The sequence below is a fragment of the Rhinatrema bivittatum genome, chromosome 4 (genome assembly GCF_901001135.1).
Source record: "Rhinatrema bivittatum chromosome 4, aRhiBiv1.1, whole genome shotgun sequence".
NCBI classification, from domain to species: Eukaryota; Metazoa; Chordata; class Amphibia; order Gymnophiona; family Rhinatrematidae; genus Rhinatrema; species Rhinatrema bivittatum.
Genome location: NC_042618.1, coordinates 310,578,823 through 310,604,286, shown reverse-complemented (window position 1 = coordinate 310,604,286; position 25,464 = coordinate 310,578,823). Strand labels below are relative to the sequence as shown.

Here is a 25,464-nt window from a genome sequence, read left to right as displayed (position 1 = left end):
CAAAGACTCTTTTGAAGCTTTGTGAGGACAAAGATCCTATGATTCACATAGACAAGTCTGGTTTCCACTCCTTTGGGAGTTGTCCATCCGGAGACTGATCAGTTTGGGGGCCCCTGATCTCATCAAGCAATATAGAGGTAGGCTGTGACGTCCCAATCTCCAATCTCCTGTGACTCACAGCCTGAATGTTGAGAGGTTAGTTCTGTAACTACTCAGTCTCACAGAGGATGTCTCACAGCTCTTGGTGGCTTCTAGAAAGCCTTCCACTAGAAAGTCCTATGGACTGAAGTGGAGGAGGTTTTCTGTGTAGTGTAAGCAGAAGGCCTTAGATATGTTCTCATGCCCCACACAAAAACTGCTTGATTATCTTCTACACCTATTGGAAGCTTGCTTAAAAACCAACTCCAATAGAGTTCATCTCAGTGCAGTTTGCGCATACCACTAGGATGTAGATGGTACGCCCATCTTTGTATAGCCTATAGTTGTACATTTCATGAGGAGCTTGCTTCAATTGAAACCTCCCCTAAGCTCTCCTGTTGTGTCTTGGGACCTTAACATGGTATTAGCTCAGCTGATAAAGCTCCTTTTGAGCCACTGCGCTCCTGGAGTAACCCAACCTGAAAAGTCATATTTTTGGTGGTGTGCAGGGTCAGTGAGCACCAGGCCTTAGTGACTTATCCATCTTACACTAAGTTTTATCATGACAGGGTGGTCTTGCGTACGCACCCTAAGTTCCTGCCTAAGGTGGTGACAGACTTCCATATTAACCAGTCCATCGTCCTGCCAACATTCTTTCCCAGGCCCCATTCGCACCAAGGCAAGCGAGCACTGCACAGTTTGGACTACAAGCAAGCCTTAGCCTTCTATCTGGAATGGACAGAAGCCATAGACAGTCCATCCACATTTTTGTTTCTTTTGATAAGAATAGGTTGGGCATTGCCGCTGCCAAACAGACACTATTCAGTCGGTTAGCAGATTGCATCTCCTTCTGTTATGCCAAGGCGGGACTGCATCTTGGGGGTCATATCAAGGCTCATTCTGTTAGAGCCATGGCAGCGTTGGTAGCCCATTTGCAAGCAGTTTCCATGGAGGAGATCTGCAAGGCTGTGACGTGGAGTTCTCACCACACATTCATATCTCGCTATAATACCCCAAAGAACTCATCAATTCAATTTCAAATCCTTGGCAGTCCAAAAAAAAAAAAAAAAAAAAAATCAATACCCAAGCCTATGTTTTTATGCCTATGTTTTTTATGCCTTTGCCTACATTAGGCTTTATATATTGTATCTATGTTATATTCCCCATATATTTTTTCCAAGTTATTTCTTCCTGTTCATTGTAAGACAATTACTTGTCACTGTTAAAGTTTAAAATGTAAACCGAATTGATCAGTAATTCTGTTATTGGAAAGTCAGTATAGAAAAGCTATAAATAAATAAATAAATAAATAAATAGGGATGGCCGATGCGACAGTAGGTTTGGCCAATCTGTCCTTCGGGATCTGTTTGAAGTGTAGAACCCAACTCTCTCCCACCTAGGGCCTGTTGTTTGGGTTCAGGCTGTCTTTCTCTCTGTTAGCGACAGCACCGTTGTTGTTGTGCCCGTTGGCACCTGGTTTGAGTGTCTGTTGGTCCCCTTTTATGTTGGAGCAGCCTGTAGCTAGGGATTCACCCATATGTGAGGACTACCATGTTACTTTTCTCGGAGAAAGCAGAGTTGCTTACCTATAACAGGTGTTCTCTGAGGACAGCAGGATGTTATTACTCACAAAACCTGCCCACCACCCCATGGAGTTGGGTTTCTCCTGTTTTTTTTGCTATGTCTCTAATTCTGTGTTATAAGACAGGAGAGGGACCCCATGTGGATGTGTGGTATAGGGCATGCTGGCATGCTCAGCGTGCCAAGTCAAAGTTCTAGAAAATTTGACATAAGTTTTCCGTATTGTGGCTCCATCTGATGATGTCACCCATATGTGAGGGCTAACATCCTGCTGTCCTTGGAGAACACCTGTTACAGGTAAGCAACTCTGCTTTCTACTACAAAAGCAATAAGGCAGAATAAGGTGCATCCAATTAATTAATAATTATTCTTCAATATCGCATGTGAACATTTTGAAAGCATTACTATTGGCTTCCCATTTTTTCTGGATGCATGTATTACTATAAGACTTCTTCCACAGACCTCATTGTGAACAAACATTTCTATCCAAACTCAGGGATTAGCAAGAGTTAAACAAGCAGGCACGCCTGAGGCAGTAGACAGAAGGAGAAGTGATTTAAGAAAGCTTGAGGAATGGTTGAATACTTGGCAGCTAAGATTCACTGCAAAAAAGTACAGCGTCATGAATTTGGGATGCAAAAATCCAAAGGAGCTGATGTGATGGGGGGTGTGGGGGCAGATAGTGAGAGGCTGATGTGTACAGATGAGAGACTTCAGGGTGATAGTGCCTGATGATGTTAAGGTACCAAAATAATATGACAAGGTGATGGCCAGAACCGAAGAAATGCTGCGGTCCGTAAGGAGACGCATAACCAGCAGAAAAAGGAGGTGATAATGCCTCTGTACAGGTCATTGGTGAGGCCTCACTTGGAGTACTGGGTTAAGTTCTGGAGACTGTATCTCAGAAAGGATAGAGCCTATGCTGGAGGTGGTCCAGAGAAAGGCAACCAAAATGGTGCAGAGTTTGCACCAGAAGCTGAATGAGATGAGACTGAAGAATCTAAATCTTTACACCTTAGAGAAGAAGCGAGACAGGGGATATGATAGAAGCATTTAAATATCTTAAAAGGTATAAATGATGCACCAGAATCAAACCTTTTCCTATGGAAAGAAATCTGTAAAGCTGTGTAAAACCCCAAGGGGGTAGGCTCTGGAACATCAAGAAATTATTTTTTCATGCAGAGGGTGATGGATGCCTGGAATGCCCACCCACAGGAGGTGGTGGAAACAAAATAGGTTACGGGATTAAAAAAGGCGTGGAATAAACACAGACGATCCCCACTGGCAAGAGGATCTTAACGAAGCGGTAGGATAATCTGCATGGAGTGGGCAGCCCAAAACCAGCAGAGAAAAGACTGCATTGTGCTTCTGAGAAGGCGTGGGGTTAACCTGCATGGAGGGGCAGTTACAACCTTGAACAGAAGTGTAAGGGGGATCCCAAATTTGCCTTTTACTAGAGGAGTTGCTCTTAACTGTAATGGCCACACTGGTCTCAACAGACCAGGAGTGCCATTAATATAGGATCTGTGATCTTAACAGATCTCGCCCGGCTCACGAAGTCAGTATAGTTCGGTGAGTTTAAGGAGCTGTTACACTCCCCAGTAGGGAGGGGGTCTTTGGGTTAATAAAACTCCCGCACCCAATTGATGTACTAGGAATCTGTGAGTCAGAAGAAAATCTTTATGAAACCCTTGCTAGGTTACATAAAATAAATCCAAGTGCTGAGGGGCTTTCCTTCCTTGGCATGGGTGAGAGGGTTCAAAATTGGTCAAAAAGCTGGTGAAATGGACCAGACTCGGCGGGAATGAGCACTCGGATGTGACTCTTAATTGCCTGTCCAAAGTAAATCTGGCCGTTCCTGTCAGAATCAGGAACTTTAACCCACACCCCGGAATTCAATAACTCATGTCCACATCAGAGCTTGGTGTCCCCAACTTATAAACAATTTATTTACATCTTCCGGAGAAATCAGTAGGAAAACCACAAAACAATGAGTCACAATATCCTACAGCCAATGTAATAAAAATAACTCTACCTCTTAGCAGCTACACAAATGAAACATCTTTAAATCCTGATAACACTAGACATCCTATCTTGTCGCCTCTGATAACGCATGGATTACTTGTTCATTATCACTGATTCTATCAAGTTAAGGATTATTCCAGGTAGGCAAACTGTTATTGCTGAGATATGGGTTTATTTTCCTCCTAAGGCTCCTAAAGCACCTAGGAGTAGTATCTTTGCACTCTGTCATTCATGGGAAGATGTTAATACCACTTTTGGATTGGCAGAACAGGAAGGCCTGTTGAGAAATTAGTAGAACACTGAAGCAGATCCAGTTGCCTTGAATTCCAAAGGCAGACTCACACACCTTTTTTAGACTCCCCTTTTTTGAAAACCAGAATTTTGACCTCTAGCGATATTCAGTTACACCACACTAACTTAAAGGTAGTGTGACATAATTACAACCTTGTATTGCAGAACCACTACCCATAAAAATCAATGATAGATGTTAAGTAGTAGAGCTTAAGCAAACATTTTATATGTAATAGAGATCTCACTTTTGGGACCAGGGTTCTATCTATTGATTAGTGGAAAAAGTACTTCAGTATTTATACTGATCTTTCTATGGTAGTTCTACTTTTCTCCTGTTTCTCTATTTCACCCCACTACCTCTCTGGAAGTTGTCATATATTGATGCCCTGATAAATCCCCCTCCTCCTTTTTCTTCTCCCTTGAATTATCCTTAGTTTTGGAGACTTTAACCACCACACTGACAGCCTCTTTGACTTGTATGCCTCAAAACTCCTTATCTTAATCTCCTCATTTGATCTCCAGTTCTGCTCTATTGCCCCTGTTCACAAGCATGGCCACTGCTGTCTCTCAGATTTTTCCATCTCAGTTCTTCTCCTCTCAGAATAACATCTGATTACTTTCACATTAAACCACCCTCCCCTACAGCCTCATCCAGTCACTACCAACACCTTCATAAATCTCCAGGCTGTTGGCTCTTGTATCCTCTCCACTTCTGTCTCATGTCTCTACTCCTCCACTACATTGTCTAACTCAGTTGAAGAAACAGTTTCTTCTTACAACAGTATATTGTCCTCTGCTTTAGACACTCTTTCCCCTCCCCTTACTCATCCTGTAAGTCACACCAAACCCCAGCCTTGCCTTACCCCCAGAATTCACTTCCTACGTACCTATGCTTGTTCTGAAGAATTCCATGCCCATGCCAACTTCTTGCATTTCAAATTTATGCTGACCTCTTTCCAGTCTGCTTTGCACTTGCCAAGAAACACTACTATGTTCATCTGACAAAGTTTTGCATCCAGACCTCACCATCTCTTTGCCAATTCTCTCCTCAAACTTTCTTCATCTTTTATCCCCTCTCCCCCTTCACTTTCTGCTCAGACTATGGCTGAGTACTTCTGTGACAAGGTTCACAAAATTAGTCTCAACCAGGTCACTTCTACATCCTCTACTTCATTCCTCCAGCCTTTCCCTGGCCCCTGCCACCCTCTCCTCCTCTTCTGAAATCACAGTGGTGGAAACTCCCCCATCTTCTCTCCTTCTCCAAGTGCACTACTTGTTCCTCTGACCCCATTCCCACCTAGTCCCTCAGCTCTGCAGTCATCCCTTCCATCTGTCTCATCCTCAATCTGTCATGTTCCACTGCAACTGTTCCTGTTGTCTTCAGACATGCTTTGATAACACCACTCTTCCAAAAAAAAAAAAAAAAAATCACTGAACCTTACCTGTCCTATCATTCCATTTCTCTCCTCCCTTTTAATTCCAGCTACTTGAATGTGCTGTTCATCTCTGCTGTCTTGACATTCTTTCATATCAAGTCACTCTTGATCCATTCCAGTCTAGTTTTTGCTCTCAACATTCCATAGAAACAGCATTTGTCAAAGTCTCCAATGACCTCTTTATGGCTAAAACCAAAGGCCTTTACTTAATCCTTATCCTCCTTGACCTATTTGTTGCTTTTGACGCTGTTGTTCACCACCTCCTCCATGATACTTGGATTTAGGGACTCTGTCCTGTCTTGGCTCTCTTCTTACATCTCCCAGCACAGTTTTAGTATGTCCTTTGGCAGATCCTCCTCAACTGCCATCCCACTGTGAATTGGTATGCCTTATCTCTTCTCTTCTCCTTGTATATTAATTCCCTTTGTACTCTGATCTTCTCTCATGGCTTTCAATACCCTTTTTTATAGTGATGATTCTCAGATTTACTCTCTGCACCAGAAATTTCATCAAGAATCGAGTCCCAGATCTTAGCCTGTTTGACATTGATGCCTGGATGTTCCACTGTTATCTTAAATTCAAAATGGTCAAGACTGAGCTCCTTATCTCCCCCCCCCCCCCCCCCAAAACCCACTTCCCCTCATCCTTCTTTATCTGTTTCTATGAATAACACCATCATTCAGTTCCCTCATCCCATAACTTGGGGTCATCTTTGACTCCTCTTTCTCCTTTTCTACACATGTCCAAAACACTGCTAAAACATGTCTTGGTCTTGTTTTCGGTCATACCTTGCTAATCAATCCCAATACATCAAATATAAATATGAAATATCATCTGTATCTCATATTAAAACTGGTATACCACAAGGGTCTGCTCTCTTTTCCGTATTGTTTAACATCTTCCTAGTGCCTATCTGTCAAGTGCTTTTAAACTTCACTGATTGTTATAAAGTCTATGCAGATGATATACAATTTGTTTTGCATGTTCAATCCTTTTGGCCAGATACAGTTGAACATCTAAATATTTGTTTTTCTACCTTTAAAACTTGGCTCAACCACAACAAACTCTCTCTCAATATGTCTAAAACAGAGTTTCTTGCTATACATAGTCCATATTCCACTTTTGTTGAAAGTACTATTTCTTTGGATAATTCATGTTTTCACATTGAGAAGCAAATTAAAAGTCTTGGTGTTTTGTTAGATAGCACACTTATTTTTCCTTCACAGATCAAACAGGTCATTAGACAAGGCTTTTTCAGATTTCATGTGCTTTCTGGTCTAAAAATGCTTTTGTGGACCTACCTGCCTTACCGCTCAGACCCATAGAGGGGAGCAGGAACCATCGCAGCCATTCGATGCTGACGTCATCGGAACGTTGGGCGCCTACTAAAGGAGGCGCCTGTCAGAGAGGCTTGAGCTGCCCGCCTTACTGCTCAGACCCAGAGAGAAGAGCAGGAACCATCGTGGCCGCCTGACACTGACGTCACCGGAGCATCGGGGACCTACTGAAGGATGCACCCTGCGGCACGCGAACACTGGCTCTCCAAAGCCGCTCACCAAAGAAGTATGCCCCTTATGCTGTTTTTTCAAGATCTAATTCTGGCTAAGAATGGGCTAATTCTGGCTAAGAAAGGGAATCCTCCATATTTATCTTAAGCCTCCAGCTCAACTCCTGTAAGTGGCCCCATGGATCATCATGTTATTTCCAGTTCATCACTGCACCGAACTGGAGAATGTCTCCTTGAGTCCAGAAGCTAGACTTCCACCTCCTATCCTGAGGAGGTCCATTAGTGCAATAAAGAGGTTAATCCTAAAATGACTTTTGCTTCTATTTCTTCTCAGTCATTAGGTGCTAACTGTTTATCTGCTTTAAGTATGGGTCAGACAAAAGAAAGGAAGCCACTCGTTTCAATCCCGGTTCCCGTGCAAGCACTATCTGGAGGTTTTACAGCGTCATCTAATCCCTTGTCGTGGAGGAAATAGACTCTAAACTTTCAAACTCAATTACTCAGTTGTGTCAGTTTTCTCAGGACACTATTAGTAAATTAAAAGAAATTGATACCAGGCTCTCCTCTTTAGATTCAGAAATGTTCGCCCAGTCTTCTATTATTTCCAACTTACAGTCAGTGTGACCTGCAGGAATTAAAGAGAGAATTTTTCTTTATACTAAATGTGAATCAATGGAAAACAGACTTAGGTCTAACAACCTTCATCTGTTGAAGTTTCCTATTGCCCGCCTGATATCAGGCGAGGAATATTTTAAGAAATATGTGGTTGAAGTATTACAATTCCTGCCTGAGAAGAACTTAGATTAATAATTCCTATTATATACCTAAAAAAAGAGGTTTTCTGGTAGTGGGACAGGGAAAGTAGATGTGCTGCTCCCTGACCCCAGGCCAGACCTCTCTTCATTTTTGCAGACTTCTGATGATCTTCTCTCCACTAGAGCTACTTTTGTTATCTCCTTTGCATGGACTGCGGATAGAGAAGGGTTTTTTTTAAACAATACTTCAAATGTAAGGAGTCTCTATTTTGTGATCATAGAGTTGTTGGTATTTCCTGACATATCTAGAGAGACACAGCTCAGAAAGAAGCAATTTCTTCAATTAAAACCTCGTGTTCTCTCACTTGGCGCCCTGTTATATTTAAGATTTCCATGTAAGTGCATTATTACTTATCAGAGAAATAAGTTCGTATTCGTGGATCCTTTACATTTGGAATCCTTTTTGTTGGATAAATCTGTTGGGTATTGGGTCTCAGTTCAGTATAATTCGGCAGCTCCAATAATGTGGACTACATTTAAGTAATGTGTATTCTCTTTTCTTTAATGGTACCAGTTGATGTATTGTGGGGTTTTTTTTTTGTATATTTCTATTTATTTTATGTTTTTTGTAAATATGAATTTAATAAAGAATTAATTATAAAAAAAAATAAAGCTTTTGCATGCTACTGAATTCTATGCTGTACTTACAAGCTTCTATTTTTCCAATCATTGACTACTAGTCTTTATGCTGGCCTCTCTTGTTCAACACTTCAACCGAAACAATTACTTTTAAACTCTGCAGCTCGGTTAATTGCCAGTTTGTAACGCTTTGATCACATTACTCCGGTTTTGATGGATTTACACTGGCTCTCTATTAGTGAAAGGGTTAAATATACAATTTTTAAATTGATTAATGATCAGTCGTGTCCTTGGTCCAATGCTATTTTGAAGTTTTACCAACCATCCAGAAATGTATGGTCTTCTCAGAGGGTCCTTTTAGACCTTCCATCACCTAAACTGGCCTGGTTATATATTATTCGGGAATGTTATTTTTCTGTTGCTGGTCCAATCCTTTGGAACTTCTTCCCCATAGAACTCCAGCTTTATGATTCGGTCAAAACATTCAGAGGTCTGTTAAAGACTTTTCTTTTTAGACTAGCCTATATGTAATTTTATACAGCTGTATTTGTGTGTTCTATTGTAAATTATCTTATTTTATTGTAACTATTTATATTATTTTGTATTGTTAAATTTTATGCACGTTTTACTGGACAAGGCTTAGACCTATTTTTAGTGTTAGGCAATTAATGTAAAAAATGTAAATGTTGTTCCTTTCTCTGTATCACCAAAAATCTGTCCCTTTCTTTCTGAACACACACTACCAGAATCCTTATCCACTCTCTCATCACTGCCCTCTTAGATTACTTCCTAGAGCCTGCCCCTCACAGGCTCCTACTCCACAGTGCTGGGATCCTGGCACCTTCATCCACAACTACCTGGGATTTTTCACCTATTTTATCCTGTGTGACTTAATGCTCTCTTGTACATATAGGGGTAGATTTTAAAAGGAGCGCGCACAGATTTTTGGTGCGCAAGTTATAAAATGCAGGATCGGCGCGTGTAAGGGGTGCACAGTTGTGCACTTGTGCGTGTAAGGGGTGCACAGTTGTGCACCTTGCGCTCCAAGCCCTTCCCCCTATCCTGACCTTCCCACCCCTTCCCCTAACCTTTCCCCACCTAGCCCTACTCTAACCCCCCTGACCTTTATTTTACCTTTTGCGCCTGCTGGCTGACTGCCGGCACGTGACCCCCGGCACAGCGGCAAATATGGCCACTGTGCCGGGAGGCTGACCCCGCCCGCCCCCAGACCACCCAAGCCCCGCACCCTCCCTGTCCCTTTTTGCAAGCCCCGGGACTTACATGCGTCCCGGGGCTTTTTAAAATATTCACGGCGCGCGTAACCCTTTTAAAATCCAGCCCGTAGTGCCAGCCCTCCACCAATTTGATCCATTCTGTCATTTTAATATAATTTGTACCCTGGTATCCCAGTTTCCCATTAGTTTATCCTTCTTCCACAAGGTCTCTGAGATGCCAATTATATCTGTCCCATCATCCAGTGTTATACACTCTTAACTCTCTCATCTTATTTTTTAGACTTCTAGCATTTAAAAAAGACATTTCCAAATATGCTTTTTTGTTTGTATTAATAACCGGCTCATCAATTGACAGGGGTAATTTGGAATCCTTCTGTACTTTACTTAAAGGCATCTGGTTCACTGTGGCATTTATTACAACCTCTCTAATGGAATGCCCTATTTTCCCTGTTCTCGTAGTATCCTTCAAGGATACATCATTCTGAACCATGCGCTTCTGAGCAACAATCTGCTTTCCCCCATTTTCTAGGTTAAAAGCTGCACTATCTCCTTTTCAACGGTTAGTGCTAGCAGACTGGTTCCACTGTGGTTAAGGTGGAGCCCATCCTTTTGGAAAAGCCCCCCTCGCCTTCCCCAAAATGAAGCCCATGTCCTAACACATCTAAAATCTGCTTCCCTGCACTATTGTCTCAAATACGCATTGAGATTCTGGAGCTCTGCCTGCCTCTGGGGTCCTGACGTGGAACAGGAAACATTTCCGAGAATGCTACCCTGGAGATTCTGGGTTTCAGCTTTCTACCTATAACCCTAACTTTGGCTTCCAGAACCTCTCTCCTCCACTTTCCTATGTTATTTGTACCCACATGTACCAAGATAGCTGACTCCTCCCCAGCACTATCTAAAATCCTATCTATGTGATGTGTGAGGTCCGCCACCTTCGCACCAGGCAGGCAAGTTACCAAGCAGTCCTCATGTTCAGCCATCCAGCTATCAACCTTCCTAATAATTGAATCACTAGCTATAATGGCCATCCTAACCCTTTTCTCCTGTACATGTGCCCCTAGAGACCTGTCCTCAGTGCGAGAGGATACTACATCACCTTGAGGGCAGATCCTAACTACAGGATTGCTTCCTAACTCATTAAGCTGATGCTCTTCTTCCAGGTGACCTTTCTCCTCCAAAGAACCACAGAGGCTACCAGATTAGAGAGGGGATTTCTCTACTATGTCCCTGAAGGTCTCCTCTATATACCTCTTTGTCTCCCTTAGCTCCTCCAGGTCTTCCACTCTAGCCTCCAAGGATCAGACTTTGTTCTCTGAGGGCTTGGAGCTCTTTGCACTAAGTGCACACATACAATCTCTCACCAGCTGGGAGATAATCATACATGTGGCATTCATTGCAAAAGACTGGAAAGCCTCTCTCTTACTGCTGCATCATAATTTTGTTTATTTGTTATCTATTTAAAATTTCTAGGGGAGCATCTAACCTAAAGTCTATGGATTTTTTATGTAGCGATTTTTTTTTATATATACCGCGGCACGTGCAGCACATCACCTCGGTTTACAGCAAACAGTAATGCAGCAACAGGCTTTACAATAAAAATATTAAACGGAGCAAAAAACAGCAAGAAACAAAAAACAAATAGCATGTTTAACAGTTAACTTAGCAAATAAATATCATTGACGTAAGAGTAACAAGGATTACCAAGAATTTGATCTACATATAGAAATATACAGTAGTGAGCTTTTCTAGGGAACAAGAGCGGGTAAGGATGGGAGGGGGAATCGGGAGGGAGGTTAAACAGCAACGTATGCGGCCTGTAATGGGCCCAGTCAGTCATGGGTATGCTTTTATGAACAGCCAGGTTTTTAGGTTTTGTTTAAATTTTCTGTGGCAAGGTTCCTGGCGCAGTTCAAAGGGCATACTGTTCCATATTGTGGTTCCTGCTATGGTGAGAGAGCGTTCTTTTGTAGATGCATGTTTGGTAAGTTTAGGAGAGGGGATCGGCAGTCTGGCCTGATGCTGCGATCTTGTTGGTCGGTTTGTCTTCTTGAAATACAGGTGTTCAGAAAACCATTGCATATTTCGGTTATGAATGGCCTTGTGTATTAGCGTCATGGATTTGTATATAATCCTGGATGCAACGGGTAGCCAGTGAAGAGACTGAAGAGCAGGAGTGATGTGATCGTGGCGGTGTGTGTTGGTGAGTATGCGGGCAGCTGCATTTTGTAGCATTTGTAATGGTTGTAACGTGTTTTTTGGTAAGCCTAACAGTAATGCGTTGCAGTAATCAAGCTTTGACAGGATTGTAGCTTGTAGTACTGTGCAGAAGTCATATGGGTGTAAAAGAGGTTTGATACGCTTTAGTGTATGGAGCTTGAAAAATCCATTTTTAACAGTGGCAGTAATTAATTTTTTAAACGTAAGATTGTTGTCAATAATGATACCAAGGCTGCGGACTTGTTGTGCAGTGGGTGTGCAGACTTGGGATAGGAAAGTTGTGTTCGATGTGGAGTTGTTTGGAGGTGAGATGATGAGCAGCTCAGTTTTGTTGGTGTTAATGGCCAAATAGTTGTCAGTAAGTAGTTTTTTTTATTTCTGTGAGGGCCGCGTTCCATGTGTTCAGGGCATTCTTGAGAGAACTGTTTATAGGTATGAGGATCTGCACATCATCTGCGTAAATGAAGTGTTGAAAACCCAGTTTTGATAGTAGTCGACAAAGAGGTGTGAGATAAATATTAAACAGGTTTGAAGAAAGTGAGGATCCTTGGGGTACTCCTTGTGCGAGGCTTCTTGGCTTGGATTCACATCGTCCACTTTTTACACTGTAGGTCCTATTGTTCAGGTATGATTGGAACCAGAGTAGAGCTGTGCCGGTGATACCTATTTCAGTGAGGCGGGTGATGAGGGTGTTGTGATTGACAGTGTGAAAAGCAGCAGATATATCTAGAAGGGCGAGAATGTATGAGTGGCCAGAGTCTAGGGCTTTTAGGAGCAACTCTGATAGGGATAGTAGAAGCGTTTCCGTGCTGTGGTACTTTCTAAATCCATATTGGGACGGGAAGAGTAATTGATGCTCGTCAAGGTATTCAGTGAGTTGTTTATTGATGATTCTCTCCATAATTTTGGATAGGAAGGGGAGGTTCGAAACTGGGCGATAGTTCGCTGGATCAGCTGGATCTAGGTTTGGTTTTTTAAGGGTAGGTTTTATGATGGCATGTTTGAGCTGAGAAGGAACTGTGCCCGATAAAATTGATTTGTTGAGGATCTTTGCAGTGGGTTTTGCTATAGTAGTGGGGATTGAGAGTAGTGTTTTAGTGGGCATTGTGTCTGCGGGGTGTAGTGCTGGTTTAATTTTTTTCAGTATAGTCTCGACTTCTATAGGCAAAGTAGTCTCAAGGTTTGTAAGCTTGGTTTCGATGTTTGTGTGAGTGGCTGGTGATGATTGGTTGATGGTGGTTGTGAGAGAGAGTTTGCTGTTGTGGGCACTGCTAGGAGTTAATGATGAGTTGGGCAGGATTTGTGAATTGAAGCGTGTCAGAATGGATTCTATTTTGTTGAAGTAAGCAGCTAGTTTCTCACATTTTGATTCATCATCATCATTGTTAGAGTTTGTGTTGACCAGTGCAGTAACGAGGCTGTTGACATATTGGAAGAGTGCACGGGGGTTGAATTGGAAGTGGTGGATTTTTGCTGATTAAAAGTCTTTCATTGCTTTGTCAGAAGCTTGGCGCTAGTTGTGGAGTAATGATTTGAATTTTAATAAAATGTTGGATTTTGGTTTCTGCGCCACTTCTTTTCCGATTTGCGGAGCTCAGCTTTCATTGATCTTAGTTCAGGTGTAAACCATGGTTTTTTGTTTATCTTCTCTGTGTTGATGTCTTTGGTTCGCATGGGACAGAGTTTATCTGCTATGTTGCTTGTGATTTGAAACCAGGATGAGGAGGCCGTGTCGGCGTCTGTGAGGTCTAATTTTTTGAAATCTTCTGATAGAGCATTAATGATGTCTTCCATTTGACACTATTTTCGGAAGTATATTGTTTTTTTGCAGTGGGAGGTAGGTGGGGGGTGCTTAATTGTGCAACACGTATCGATCCGGTAGTGGTCTGACCAAGGGGATAGGAGTGCAGCGGGGTAGGTCTGTTTGGACGAGTGGGTTGGTGAATATTACATTGAGGGTATGTCCTGCCTTGTGTGTGGGGCTAGCCACAGTTTGTTGAAAACCTAGAGCGTTCAGTGAGGTCAATAATGCTTCGCAGGCTGGGGATGGTGGGAGGCGGTTGACGTGAAGGTTCAAGTCCCCCAGAATAATGGCTGGGGAGTTGATTTCAATGTGTTTGGTGATGAATTCTGTGAGTAGTGATGGGTTGTTTTCGTGAATGCCTGGGGGAGCGTAGATTAGGCAGATTTGAAGTGCCTTGGATTTAAATAGGCCAATCTCGAGTTTGTGAGGGGGAGAAATGGCTTGTATGGAGAGGTTATATTTCTTTTTAGCAGCAAGGAGGAGGCAGCCTCCTTTCTTTTTGTTCCTCGGTATGGAAAAGACATTGTATGCATCAGTGGGTAGTTGGTTTATTATAGCCATGTCGGTGTCCTTTAGCCATGATTCTGTAATCGCACAAATGTCCGGAGTTTCTTCTGTGAGGATGTCACACAGTAGTATGGCCTTTTTTTGCAACGATTGAGTGTTTAATAGTATCGAGAATGTTATCAGACCTAACAATTGAGTGATAGGTACTGCCATAATGGGAGTTAGTGTTCTGTTAAGTAGTGAGTGTTGGTTGAGTCTCTTAGGTTTGTAAGATGTGTTAAAGTGTTTGATGGTGGGTATGTGGTAGGTAGTCATCATGGTATGGGGAGGGACAATCATTGATTCTGTTTATCTCTTGGATTAAAGAGCTGGGAGGGGGGTTTTTTTCTTTCTTTTTTCTTCTCTCTGCTCTCTTATGCTTCTACTATACAGCTTGTAAACCAGCGTGATCTGGTGATCTTCTTGGCGATAGTGAGGTTTGTAGGGAGGTTTGTAGGGTGACTTGGCAGGTAAAGGGGTGGGTGCTATTAAGTGAAAGGCGTCAGCGATATTGTCAAGCAGGCAGGAGTCAGGCTGAACTATGTCTTAGTGAAGAGCCTCTGCTTGTAGAATGGGCTTAGTGAGATGCACCAGGGGCTGCATGAAGGGGCGCACAAAGGGGCAGGCCCCTTTGTTGCGCTCCTTCGGTGTGCGACGCCTAGCAGCTCTGAGTTTTAAAGGCCGGCGAGGGCTGCCCCTGATTGGTTGGTCCCCGTGATTGTAGGAAGAGGGGCGGGTCGATCTCGCCGGCTCGATCGGGCAGTGCGGGCTGCTTTGCGGTCGGTCGGGGGTGCAGCGTGGGCTGCCTCGCGGTTGGCGCAGAAGGAACGTCGGGGTGAGTGAATTTATTTATTTAAAGGCCTTACCCCGGTGGGTCTTAGGCGCCAATTGCCCGGCATTATATTTGTCTGGCAATGACCCTCAAAAAAAACTACAATTAATCTACATATATCTTCTCTTTTTTCTTTAATATACCGACATTCGATCTGAGATATCACATCGGTTTACATTCAGGTACTGTGTAGGTATTTCTCTATCCCCAGAGGGCTTACAATCTAAGTTTTGTACCTGAGGCAATGGAGGGCAAATGACTTGCCCAAGGTCACAAGGAGCGACAGCAGGACTCGAACCCTGGTCTGGTTCATAGCTCACTGCTCTAACCACTAGGCTATTCCTCCTCCCCAACTTATTGACTCTTATTTTGAATTTAAATCCTTATGTATAAAATCTGCAGCAAATTACTCTTACCAAACACAATTACCATGTAAAATAAAAACAGATAAGGTCTAGAAAACAGATAAGCTATAGCTAGGTAAATGGATAGAGTATAGTAAGGAAGTTTGAGTGCGGCACGTGCTTCCAATCCGCTTCTGCTGCAATGTTGTAGGGCCTCTGGAAGCTGGGGCTATGGAGTTTGAAGCTTGGATCGCTCACTGTGACCTCTGGAGTCCTCTCCTGGGGGCTTCTAGGAATGGTATGCAGATGAGCCTTCCGGTCCTCATCAATAAACCCTTAGTTGTAGGCTTTGCCAGGAAAGATACATGTCACTGCAGGCAAACTGGTGTATCCTGGTAAATGCCCAGGACCATTTTATTTAGGTAAATAACTAATAGATCTCTTGTTGATGGGCCTAGTGCCCATTACAGTGACTATTCTTTGAGTGGGGGGTGATACTTAGTTTCTGGCCGGATTGCAAAGTTAGTCAGATAAACTTATCTAACTTTGGAGGGTTAGTCAGTGGTGCAGCCATATTATAAAATAAAGCCGGTTATCTTAAAAATAGCCAGATTACTTTATCCTGATAACTTTAGCATGCAGTAACTTTATCCAGGAAGATAGCAAGTAGCTCATTTAAAGCAAATTGGAGAAAATTCTTTTTCACTGTATGCACAATTAAGCTCTGGAATTCATTGCCAAAGGATGTGGTTATGGCAGTTAGTGTAGCTGTATTTAAAAAAGGTTTGGACAAGTTCCTGGAGGAGAAGTCCATAAACTGCTATTAATCAAGTTGACTTAGGAATAGCCACTGCTTATTACTGGCATTAGTAGCATGGGATCTATTTAATGTTTGTGTACTTGCCAGTACTTGTATCCTGGATTGGCCACTGTTGGAAACAGGATGCTGGGCTTGATGGACCTTTGGTTGACCCAGTTTGGCAACGTTTTATGTTCTTATGAACTCTGGCATGACCAGAGTTAGCCCGTTAAATTATCCAGCTAACTCTGAAAATTGGAATTAGCTGAATAACTTACCCTTCTAACTTAACTCCATCCCAGAATGCTCCCAGAATGCCCTTATGTTATCCAGCTAAATTTTAGATGGATAACGAGTTGTCCATCTATAATTCAGCAGGATAAGTGCCCAATATATTCAAAAGTCAGCATTTAGCCATCTAATTTGTGAGTTATCCAGCTAAATAACTCTGAATATTGACCTCATACTTTTCAATGTTCAGTAATCTTACTTTGATAAATTTATTCACATCCAGAGCATGCAGTATTTCTGCATCAGTATAATTAATAATTCAGCACAAAATACATTACTATCTCTTTACAGCAGGATCCCCAAATTGGATATTAATATGATGTAGACATAACATGAGTTATAGATCAATGCCATTAGAGCAACATTTATTATAGATAACAGCATTGTAATATTTTCAGCAGGCATTTTTTCTGTACTTGATAATGTAAGTTTGATTATTCTATCCAGTGACTTAAAGAGAAGGATGCCCCAACACTGGTCATCAAGACTCATGAACATTTCTGGTTTTCAACATATCCATAGTGACTATGCATGATATACTGGTACTTACATGCACTGCCTTCACTGTATGTAGATTTATCTCATGCATAGTCATTGCAGATACAAAAAAAAAACCAAAACTATAAATAAATATAAACTAAATTACAAAATGAATAACAAAAAATAAATCTTTAATTAAACTTCAGAAATACATGTTCATATATACTTTTCTAATGCAAATAAAGCAAATTCTAAAAGCAAATTATATATACAAATTTCAAATTATAAATATGCACAAATTACAAATTTTAAATGGTATACAACTTTATTAACAACCAATCACAGAACAAAACAAGGGTCCACATACATCCAAACACACAGCACAATAAACATAAACCCTTTTCTAAAGACTCAAATGTAATCTCCACCAAGATTACATTTGAGTTTTTAAGTGAGGGTTTATGTTTGTTTTGTTTTTTGTGTGTTTGGATGTATGTGGGCCCTTGTGTTCTGTGCATTTGTGTACATAATTTTATGTTTTTGGACTTTACTTTATTAGAAAAGTATATATCAATATGTATTTTTGAAGTTTGTTTAAAGATGTATTTTTTTATTTCTTTTTTGTAATTTAGTTAATATTTATTTATAATTTTGTGCATGTTTTTATATTTGTATGTATTTGATAGATGCATATAAGTAAACCTATTTTTGTATTTCTAATCATAGTGGTGTCATACTGAGCAAGTGGTGAGCCCTTGGGCCGCTGTCAAGTTGGCACAACCTATTTTGTGAAAGCACATAATAGGCCTTGGCAGGCGGCAGCCGAGACACCACAGCAAATACCTTCCGCCCAGCCAGCCACCTCCCCCCTGTTGGCTGGGAGGGCTTATAACATAGATCAAGTTCCGGTCCAAGGTTAAGGCAGGCTGAGAGCAAGGCTAGGTCAAGTCCAATCTGGCGTCGAAGCAGGCTGAGGGTAAAACATGGTCAAGTTCTGGTCCAAGAGCAAGGTGAGATCAAATCTGATCCGGGGTCAAGGCAACAAGGAGACAAAGGTTGGGCCAAGACAAGACAGGATAGACAAAGGAGCATCAACAAGATAAAACAAGGACTCGCAGAAGAAGACCAGGAATGGAGGAGGAACAAGTGGGAGAAAAGGAAACAAGCAGGAACACAAGAATAAACAGGAACTCAGAAAAACTCAGCAACTAGCATTGCAGAGATGTAGGAGACCTGTTGCGAAGGCATTAAGTGGTAGTTCTGAGCCTCCTTTTATACTAGGGAGGAAGTGATGTCATCAGGGCATATTCCAAACAGCAGGGTCTCTAAGAAGGCTCAGGAACTGCAGGAAGTTCAACCATGTTCTTGAGTTGCTGCATGATGCCGGAGGTGCTTCAGACTAGAGGTGAAGTGGATATTCTGAAAAGCAGATCTTTTTGTGGCTCTTGAGTACTGTTTATACATATCCCTTTAAAAGCATAGACTCTTAACAAGTCCGTTGTTATAGGAAATTCCAGTACTATTTTTGCCTATCCATCTCCACCAGGAGATGGTTCTGTGCATCCAATGCCCTTTCTACAAATAAATTCTTCCTGATTTTATTTCTGTCTACCCCTTTCCAGCTTCATATCTTGATCACTTAATCTCTAACTTTCTTTTCTCTGAAACATGCTTTCCTCTTGTGCATTGGTTTTGCCTTTGAGGTATGTGGATGTGCGTATTATATCCATTCCTCTCTTCCAAGATGTATGTAAGTTTAGGTCTTTAAGGCTCACTTTCTAAGGTATGTAGTGCAGACTCTGCTGTCATTTTAGTAGCTTTTCCTTTGTCTGTCACTGCTCATTCTCCTTTTGAAGTTTAAACATTCAGAACTGGATGCAATAATTTGTATTAAGGTGTCATCTTTTTGTCTGCTAGCTTCCTGTGCACCCTATATTCACTAGCTCTCCCCATTTCCTATTCATATATTTGGCAATGTTGAGATCATTAAAAATGATCATTCCTAGATCTTTTTCCTCTCTAAAGATAATCAGTACCACCCCCTCCTCCCATCATGTACAGTTCCTTTGGGCTTCTGAAATCCCAATGCATGACTCTGTATGTGTTTTAATTGAATCTCAATTGCCATACTCTTATCTACTCACCAAGTTGTTTCTAAATCCCTTTTATTTTTAAACCCACATAAAATGTTAAACCTGTTACATTTCTTTACAACACTGGGCAAAGAGACATTTTCCTTCTCGCACCTCTGCAATATGGATTATAAAACATTGAATAAAATTGGCTTTAGATCTTTATGGCATCTCATTAACAGTCCTCCTCTATGTGGAATAAAATCCATTAACCATCACCCTTGGTTGCCTTTCACACAACTAGTTTCTCAGTTTACCCAAATATAGCCCTACTGGCCACTAGATGGCGCACTGGTACTAGAATATAATGGGTCCTATGTTCAACCATAAGAGTTTTATTGCAGCAGGAAGTCAACGAGAGAGCAAAGGGTTTTCTAAAGCAGGGGTGGCCAAACTTTCTTGTGCTGGGGCCACATTACATGTTATCCATCGCAACAAAGACCCGGAGAGAAGGGGGTCCCTGTTGGAGCTCCTGGCTACAGCAATCAAATCCCTAGCTCTTGCTGCAGGCATTTCAGTATCCAGCAGGCTTAAGCACCATCATTTTTAGCACTCAAGGAACTCTTTCAATCATGGATCCCAGCCTGTACCGAAATCAGCAAAACTTCAACCCAAGGGGTGCAAGGCATTTTTCCGACTAGCAGACCACGGTCACAAATGCAGAACACAGACCACACTCACTAAATAAGAATAAAAAGGCCATAAAATATAAATAGAAAGTTGTAGACAAAAAACTGAACTGGAAGACCACTGAAAGCCAGACTCTCGTATGCAGTGCAATAATGCAAGAATAGAAATATCACCATTCCTCATAAAACAAAATCAAGAAATATAAACCATCAAGCATAACAGTGAGTAAACCATACTAATAAAAAGAATATTTCAAAACAGATGACAAATAGAACAACATTTAATAATTAAGAATAGTAATAATAAAGATAAAAAAAACTTTAAGCGTTTCCCAAAAATCAATCAAATATTTCAAAACAGCAGGTATATCAAACACCCAATAATTAAAACTAATAAGGATAGAACAAAGTTTCCCCCCTCTCCATACCTGGAAACTTTTCATTTCCAGTCATCCTGAGATTGTAGTGGATTAGTAGTGGGAAGAAGGGAAGGGAACACACTAACTTCCTCCTTTCTCTCTCATATACACACGTTCATTCACACACACACTCATGCACCCTCTCACCCCCCCCTTCTACTTCCTTCATTTACATTTATTAAAATGCATTAATTGCTTTAAGTGAATGGTCTAAGCGATATACATAAAACATTCAAATTTTCAAAATCTTACACAACATAATATATCACATTATTACATTAATTATAATTATTTGCCAGAGCTCAGCTAATGCACTGAAAAATAAGTTTATAACAGTCAGAGTACACAACTTCTAAAGAAAAGCTTGCCTAAGAGGAATGTTTTTAGTTATCCTACAATTGTCTTTAAACACTTATTTAACCATAAATCTCCCTCCCCCTTCCTTTCCCTTCCCTCTCATCTTTCAGTTTTTCATTCCTTCCTCTCATTCATCCGCTGCCCATCATTCAACCCCTCACCCTTTTCCCTTCCCCCTCTGTCACTCACCCCTCACTCCCACTCGCCCCTTTCCCGTCCTACCCATTACTCCTTCCCTCCCATTTACTGCCTTCATTTCCCTCCCCTACCATTCTCTCCCTTCCCTTTTAGTCACTCACTCGTACCCCCATTCACTCCTTTCTCTCCCCCTCACTCATTCTCCCACTCAAGCTCTTCCCTCTGTCACTCACCACCTCCTTCCCCCACTCTTTCCTCCCCTCTCAGTCGCTCACCCTCTCCCTCCTACTCATTCTCGTCCCTTCCCTTTCAGTCACTCACCACCCTCTCTGTCCCTTCCCATGCCTCACTCTCACACCCTCTTTCATTCCCTTACACTCATACCCTTTCCCTTTTAGTTAGAACCCATATTTCTCCTCCCCAGGATGATGTTCTCAAAGTGCCGGCAGGTTACCATCGGACCCACAGCAGCGCAGGACCTCCCCCTGGCTGCTGGGAAGTGGGAACTCTGCCAGCGCTCAATCACAAAGAGTCCTTTCCTTCCTGACGGGGGTGGGGATTCCACCAGTGCATCATTAAACAGTGCCGTAACATTTTGGAACATGTCACTTCCTTCCTTTGCACTGATATTCTGATTTGCCTGCTCAAGTGCTTGATGTCACGCGTCATCAAGGTGACAACTTGGCTTTTGATGATGGCATCAACCACTCAGGCAGGCAAATTGGAGCATCAGTGGGCTGCAAATAATGCAATATTTGCATGGGATAGGCGGGCCAGAAGAAAGGTTTTGATGGGCCAGATTTGGCCTGCGGACAGTAGTTTGCCCACCACTGTTCTAAAAGTTTATGCTATTCTTTATAATGGAGATTTCATAGCTAAGGAAGTTCACTAAAAGGACAAGAGGTGTGAGGGGCCATTAAGTTTGCTGGTCTAGGCCATTAGGGAGTATGTGCTAAGGGAAGGTATAAAATATGCTTCCCACAAAGATTTGGGGTCTAGAGATGGGAAGAGACTGCAAGATATGTGAAAGATGTAGCAAGTGCCACTTAAGCTACAAGCTGAGGTGCTTCCACAAGTCCTCAAGGAGTCTGATACAAGTGAAAGATGTGAAGAAGCTGGAGATTTGAAATTAATTGTGTTGGAGGCCTATAGCAGTGGTTCTCAATCCAGTCCTTGGGGCATATCAGCCAGTCAAATTTTCAGGATATTGATATGCATGAGATAGCTTTGCATGCATTGTCTCCATTGTATGCATATGTATCTCATACATATTCATTGTGGAGACCCTGAAATCCTGACTAGCTAGGTGTGCCCCGAGGACAGGGTTGAAAACATCTGGCCTTCAGGACCAAAGGAAGAGTAGGATCTAACTGGAGTTTTGGTACAAGGCTGAGGAAGCTGCATCTGCCTAAGGGACAGGAGATGAGTTGTCCTGGAACCAATCCTGGCATTTGAGAATAACTGAGATTTTGAAAAAACCCGCGAGAGCATTAAAGAGAGACTTTGAGAGTTCCTGGGTCTACAGAGGATCTGGAGGTAGAAGAGGAGGAAATCTGAGTTGGGGAAGTTTTCCTGGGCAGAATGTGGACTTCAATTTTTTTAAATTTTTTTTTTAGCTTTGAACTATTTTATGAGACTTTTTCTTCTGTGCTGGACTGAGAACTGTGATTTTGTGAGTTTCTCTCACCCAGTTGAGTGGTGCCCAGTGGCAGGGAAGGTAGCACCTAGTGAAAGTGGGGGTTACATAACTTTGGGCTACCCAACTTGTTTTTGAATTCCTGTTCTTAGTCTGGAAGTGGGAATTAAACATGTTAGTGCCATTGAGCCACAAAGCTGGCCCATCCCAGAAGACCGTTGTCTCTCTACAGCATTTTTACTACACTTCTTACTGCCATCATGTCTACTACTTTATATCTGTTCGAGAAGGGATTTTTTTTCTCCTTTCTGACTGTAGCTTCTAATTGCCTCTTAGATAAAGTAGTGTGGTTACTGTTTTAGTTTTCTCATTTTTATTTCTGTGCAACTGCCTCATAGACATAGACTAACACTTTTTAGCTGCTTTTCCTCATAATATTCTTACAAACTAATGTTGTTCTGATGAAACAGGAATTTTTTTAATTCTTAACCTAACTTACTCTACTTAATCAAAAAATGTTTAGTCATTGATGCTCCCTCAAATACAATTTAATGTGCATATAACAATCATACAGTGCAAATATATCACATAACATCATCATCTACAAGATGGTCGAAATCTTTTTCCTGATATGTCCCCTTAATGTCTGCTTTTCCTAAAACATCTCTTACAAACTACTGCTTTCTTAGATTGAATAATCTGAAAAGTACAAATAAAAGCATGTAAATAATAAATTAATTGCTTAATATAAACAGACATTTTGCAAATCTAACATGTTTCTTCCATTGTGATTAGACTTTAGGACCGTCTGTCTTGGCCGGTTTTGCTGTGATGATTTTACTTATCCCATTAAATGCTGCCATTGCCATAAAGACTAGAGCATTCCAGGTAAGGAAGATGCTAGATCTAAGCATTTTGAGCTAGGATGGTATATGGCCAAATCCTTCCAGGTTAAAAAGGAGCACAACTGGATACTTCAAAACTAAGGACAGGCCACAATCACAGTCTTCCAAGCTAAAGATGGCCATGATCAAAACCTTTCAGACTATGGAAAATCAAGATTAGGAACATCAAGGCTAGGGCGGGACCATAATAATTGATTTTCAGATTAGAAAGGAGCCATGATCAGCAACTTCCAGGCTAGATAAGGGCCATGATCATAGATTTCCAAGCCATGGAGATCCACAATCATATCTTTATAGGCTTGTGGTAACTTGTGCAATAGCGGCTTGGAAACAGCCAGAAGGCAGACTCTGGCTGTTTCCTTTTGTGCAATTTACTTACAGTGAACAAACTTAAGTACAAAGAAAACAAATGATGTTGCTCACCTTAAAGTTCAGGTAGTATACATATCAAACATAGGAGGTTTTAGCGTAGAGTAGCTTCCTGCCTGCTCCCCGGAGCCTCTCTAACTCTACTAAGCCCTGAGTTCATGTACACTGGTGAGGAGCTCCTCACTTCACCCAGGATTCCTTGTAGGTCTGGATCTTGAGGAAGACCGGGCGAGACATGCGCCCAATCCCTTAAGGTGGTCTGAGAGAGTTTCGTATAAACTCCTTCACAAGACTAAAGAGGAGTCATGATCATAGCCTTGTAGGCTAGAGAGGGGCTATGGTCATAATTTCCAGGCTAAGGAATGATATCACTCACCTTCTGTGTTATAAGGAGCCACAATATGAGCCATTTGATCTAGTAAGGTCTTCCATCACAGAATTTAGGATAGAGATAAGTTATACTCAAAGCATTTTGAGCTAGTGAAGCCCCATGATCAGGATTTTCTGGACTAGGGGGAAGTCACCAATAGGACATCTATGACAGGAAATGGTTATAATCAGAGTTTCCTAGGTTAAGGTAAGGCTATGATTGGGACTTTAAGGGCAAGGGAAGGGTCATTGTCAGAGCTTTCCAGCATCAATTAATACCTAATTTAGGGGCTAATGCAATAAAGTGCGCTCAGCCTAGCACACAGGTTTACTTGCATTTGGATGCGCGTTTTGGACGTGCTAGACTAGCACCCGATACAATAAGGAGATTAGCGCATCCAAAATACAGGCCTAAACAACTGCATAGCCGATAGCACTCATCACATGTAAATTCCATGTAGATGAGGCTATTACCCCCCGATGCAGAAAATCGCAGCAAATTTAACTCCATCCCCAGTGCTGGTATTAAGTCAATCCGCAAATCAAGGGCTCATGATAAATTAAAAATTACTGTAATCTATGGTTTCTCCTACTTAGTATCGTTATGACACTATCGTTGTTTAAAACTAAAGGTATAATGTAATGACTTTATGTAAAAAAAAAAAAAAAATTCTGGGCGCATACTTTACACATACACTGAACACCCACAGTATACACGCACAACATACACGCACAATAGCAAACAGCGAAATCGGTCTGAAGAGGAATGAAAGAGACGTGCGCCCATTGCAATTCTAGGTGCCGGATACATTAGAGCTCTAAGGATGCACAATTTTTCCCTACCACGTCTTTTCTAATGCAGCACCTCATTTTAATATTGCATCGGGTACCCAGGGGATGTGGGTGGGTGCGCGTTAAGAAAGCAGGTGCTCAATACGAGCGCCTGTGTTAACAGGCATTTTATTGCATCGGCCCCTTAATGTGCAAGGGGAGAAATAATCTCTTGCATCTCATTCTGAGTCGAGCTCATAATAATGAATTGTGGAAGACCTGGATAACAGCTTTATTCCCGTAAGCTATGATCGTCTCATCAGATATCATCGAAGTGGGCAGGAAAAAGATGAAGGCAGGAAGAAAAAAGGTAAATTGGGGAGGAGGGGACACAAACTTATTTAGAGAAACAATCATGAAACGTGGTCATAGGCTGTGGTTATAGAATTGCACTAGCAGTTTGGTCTGTCTGGCAGTAATGAGAAGCGCTAGTGGAAACACAGGCACTCTCGTAGTCGGGCCTATCTGGCAGGGAATCTGGCAGACCAGATGTTTGGGCAAAAGCTTTCTGGTTAGTCATGGAAAGGAAGAGATACTCGTTGTGAACTGAACTGGTGATCTTGTATGCTGATCTGTCTAGGACGGTAGAGTGCTAAGGAGAAGGAGAATAAAACCTTTTTCCTGGATGAAGAGTGACATCTTACAAGTGATCATTCTCTGTTGCTGGCATATATCCTTATCAGTGTGGACAGAGTTAACTGGGCAAACTAGATGAATCAGTTGGCCTTAAGTTTACCAAATCCAGCCAATCAAATT

General features: G+C 41.8%; 1 protein-coding gene across 3 annotated transcripts in view; it reads left to right on the top strand.

Annotated features, from left to right (window-relative positions):
• ABCC3 (ATP binding cassette subfamily C member 3) overlaps positions 1 to 25,464 on the top strand; it is a 475,864-nt gene that overhangs the window by 211,943 nt on the left and 238,457 nt on the right. For all 3 annotated transcript variants that reach the window (XM_029600255.1, XM_029600254.1, XM_029600256.1), the window contains exon 11: positions 23,030 to 23,122. In XM_029600255.1, coding sequence (XP_029456115.1) covers positions 23,030 to 23,122 — 93 coding nt within the window. The remainder of the gene's footprint in view (positions 1 to 23,029; positions 23,123 to 25,464) is intronic.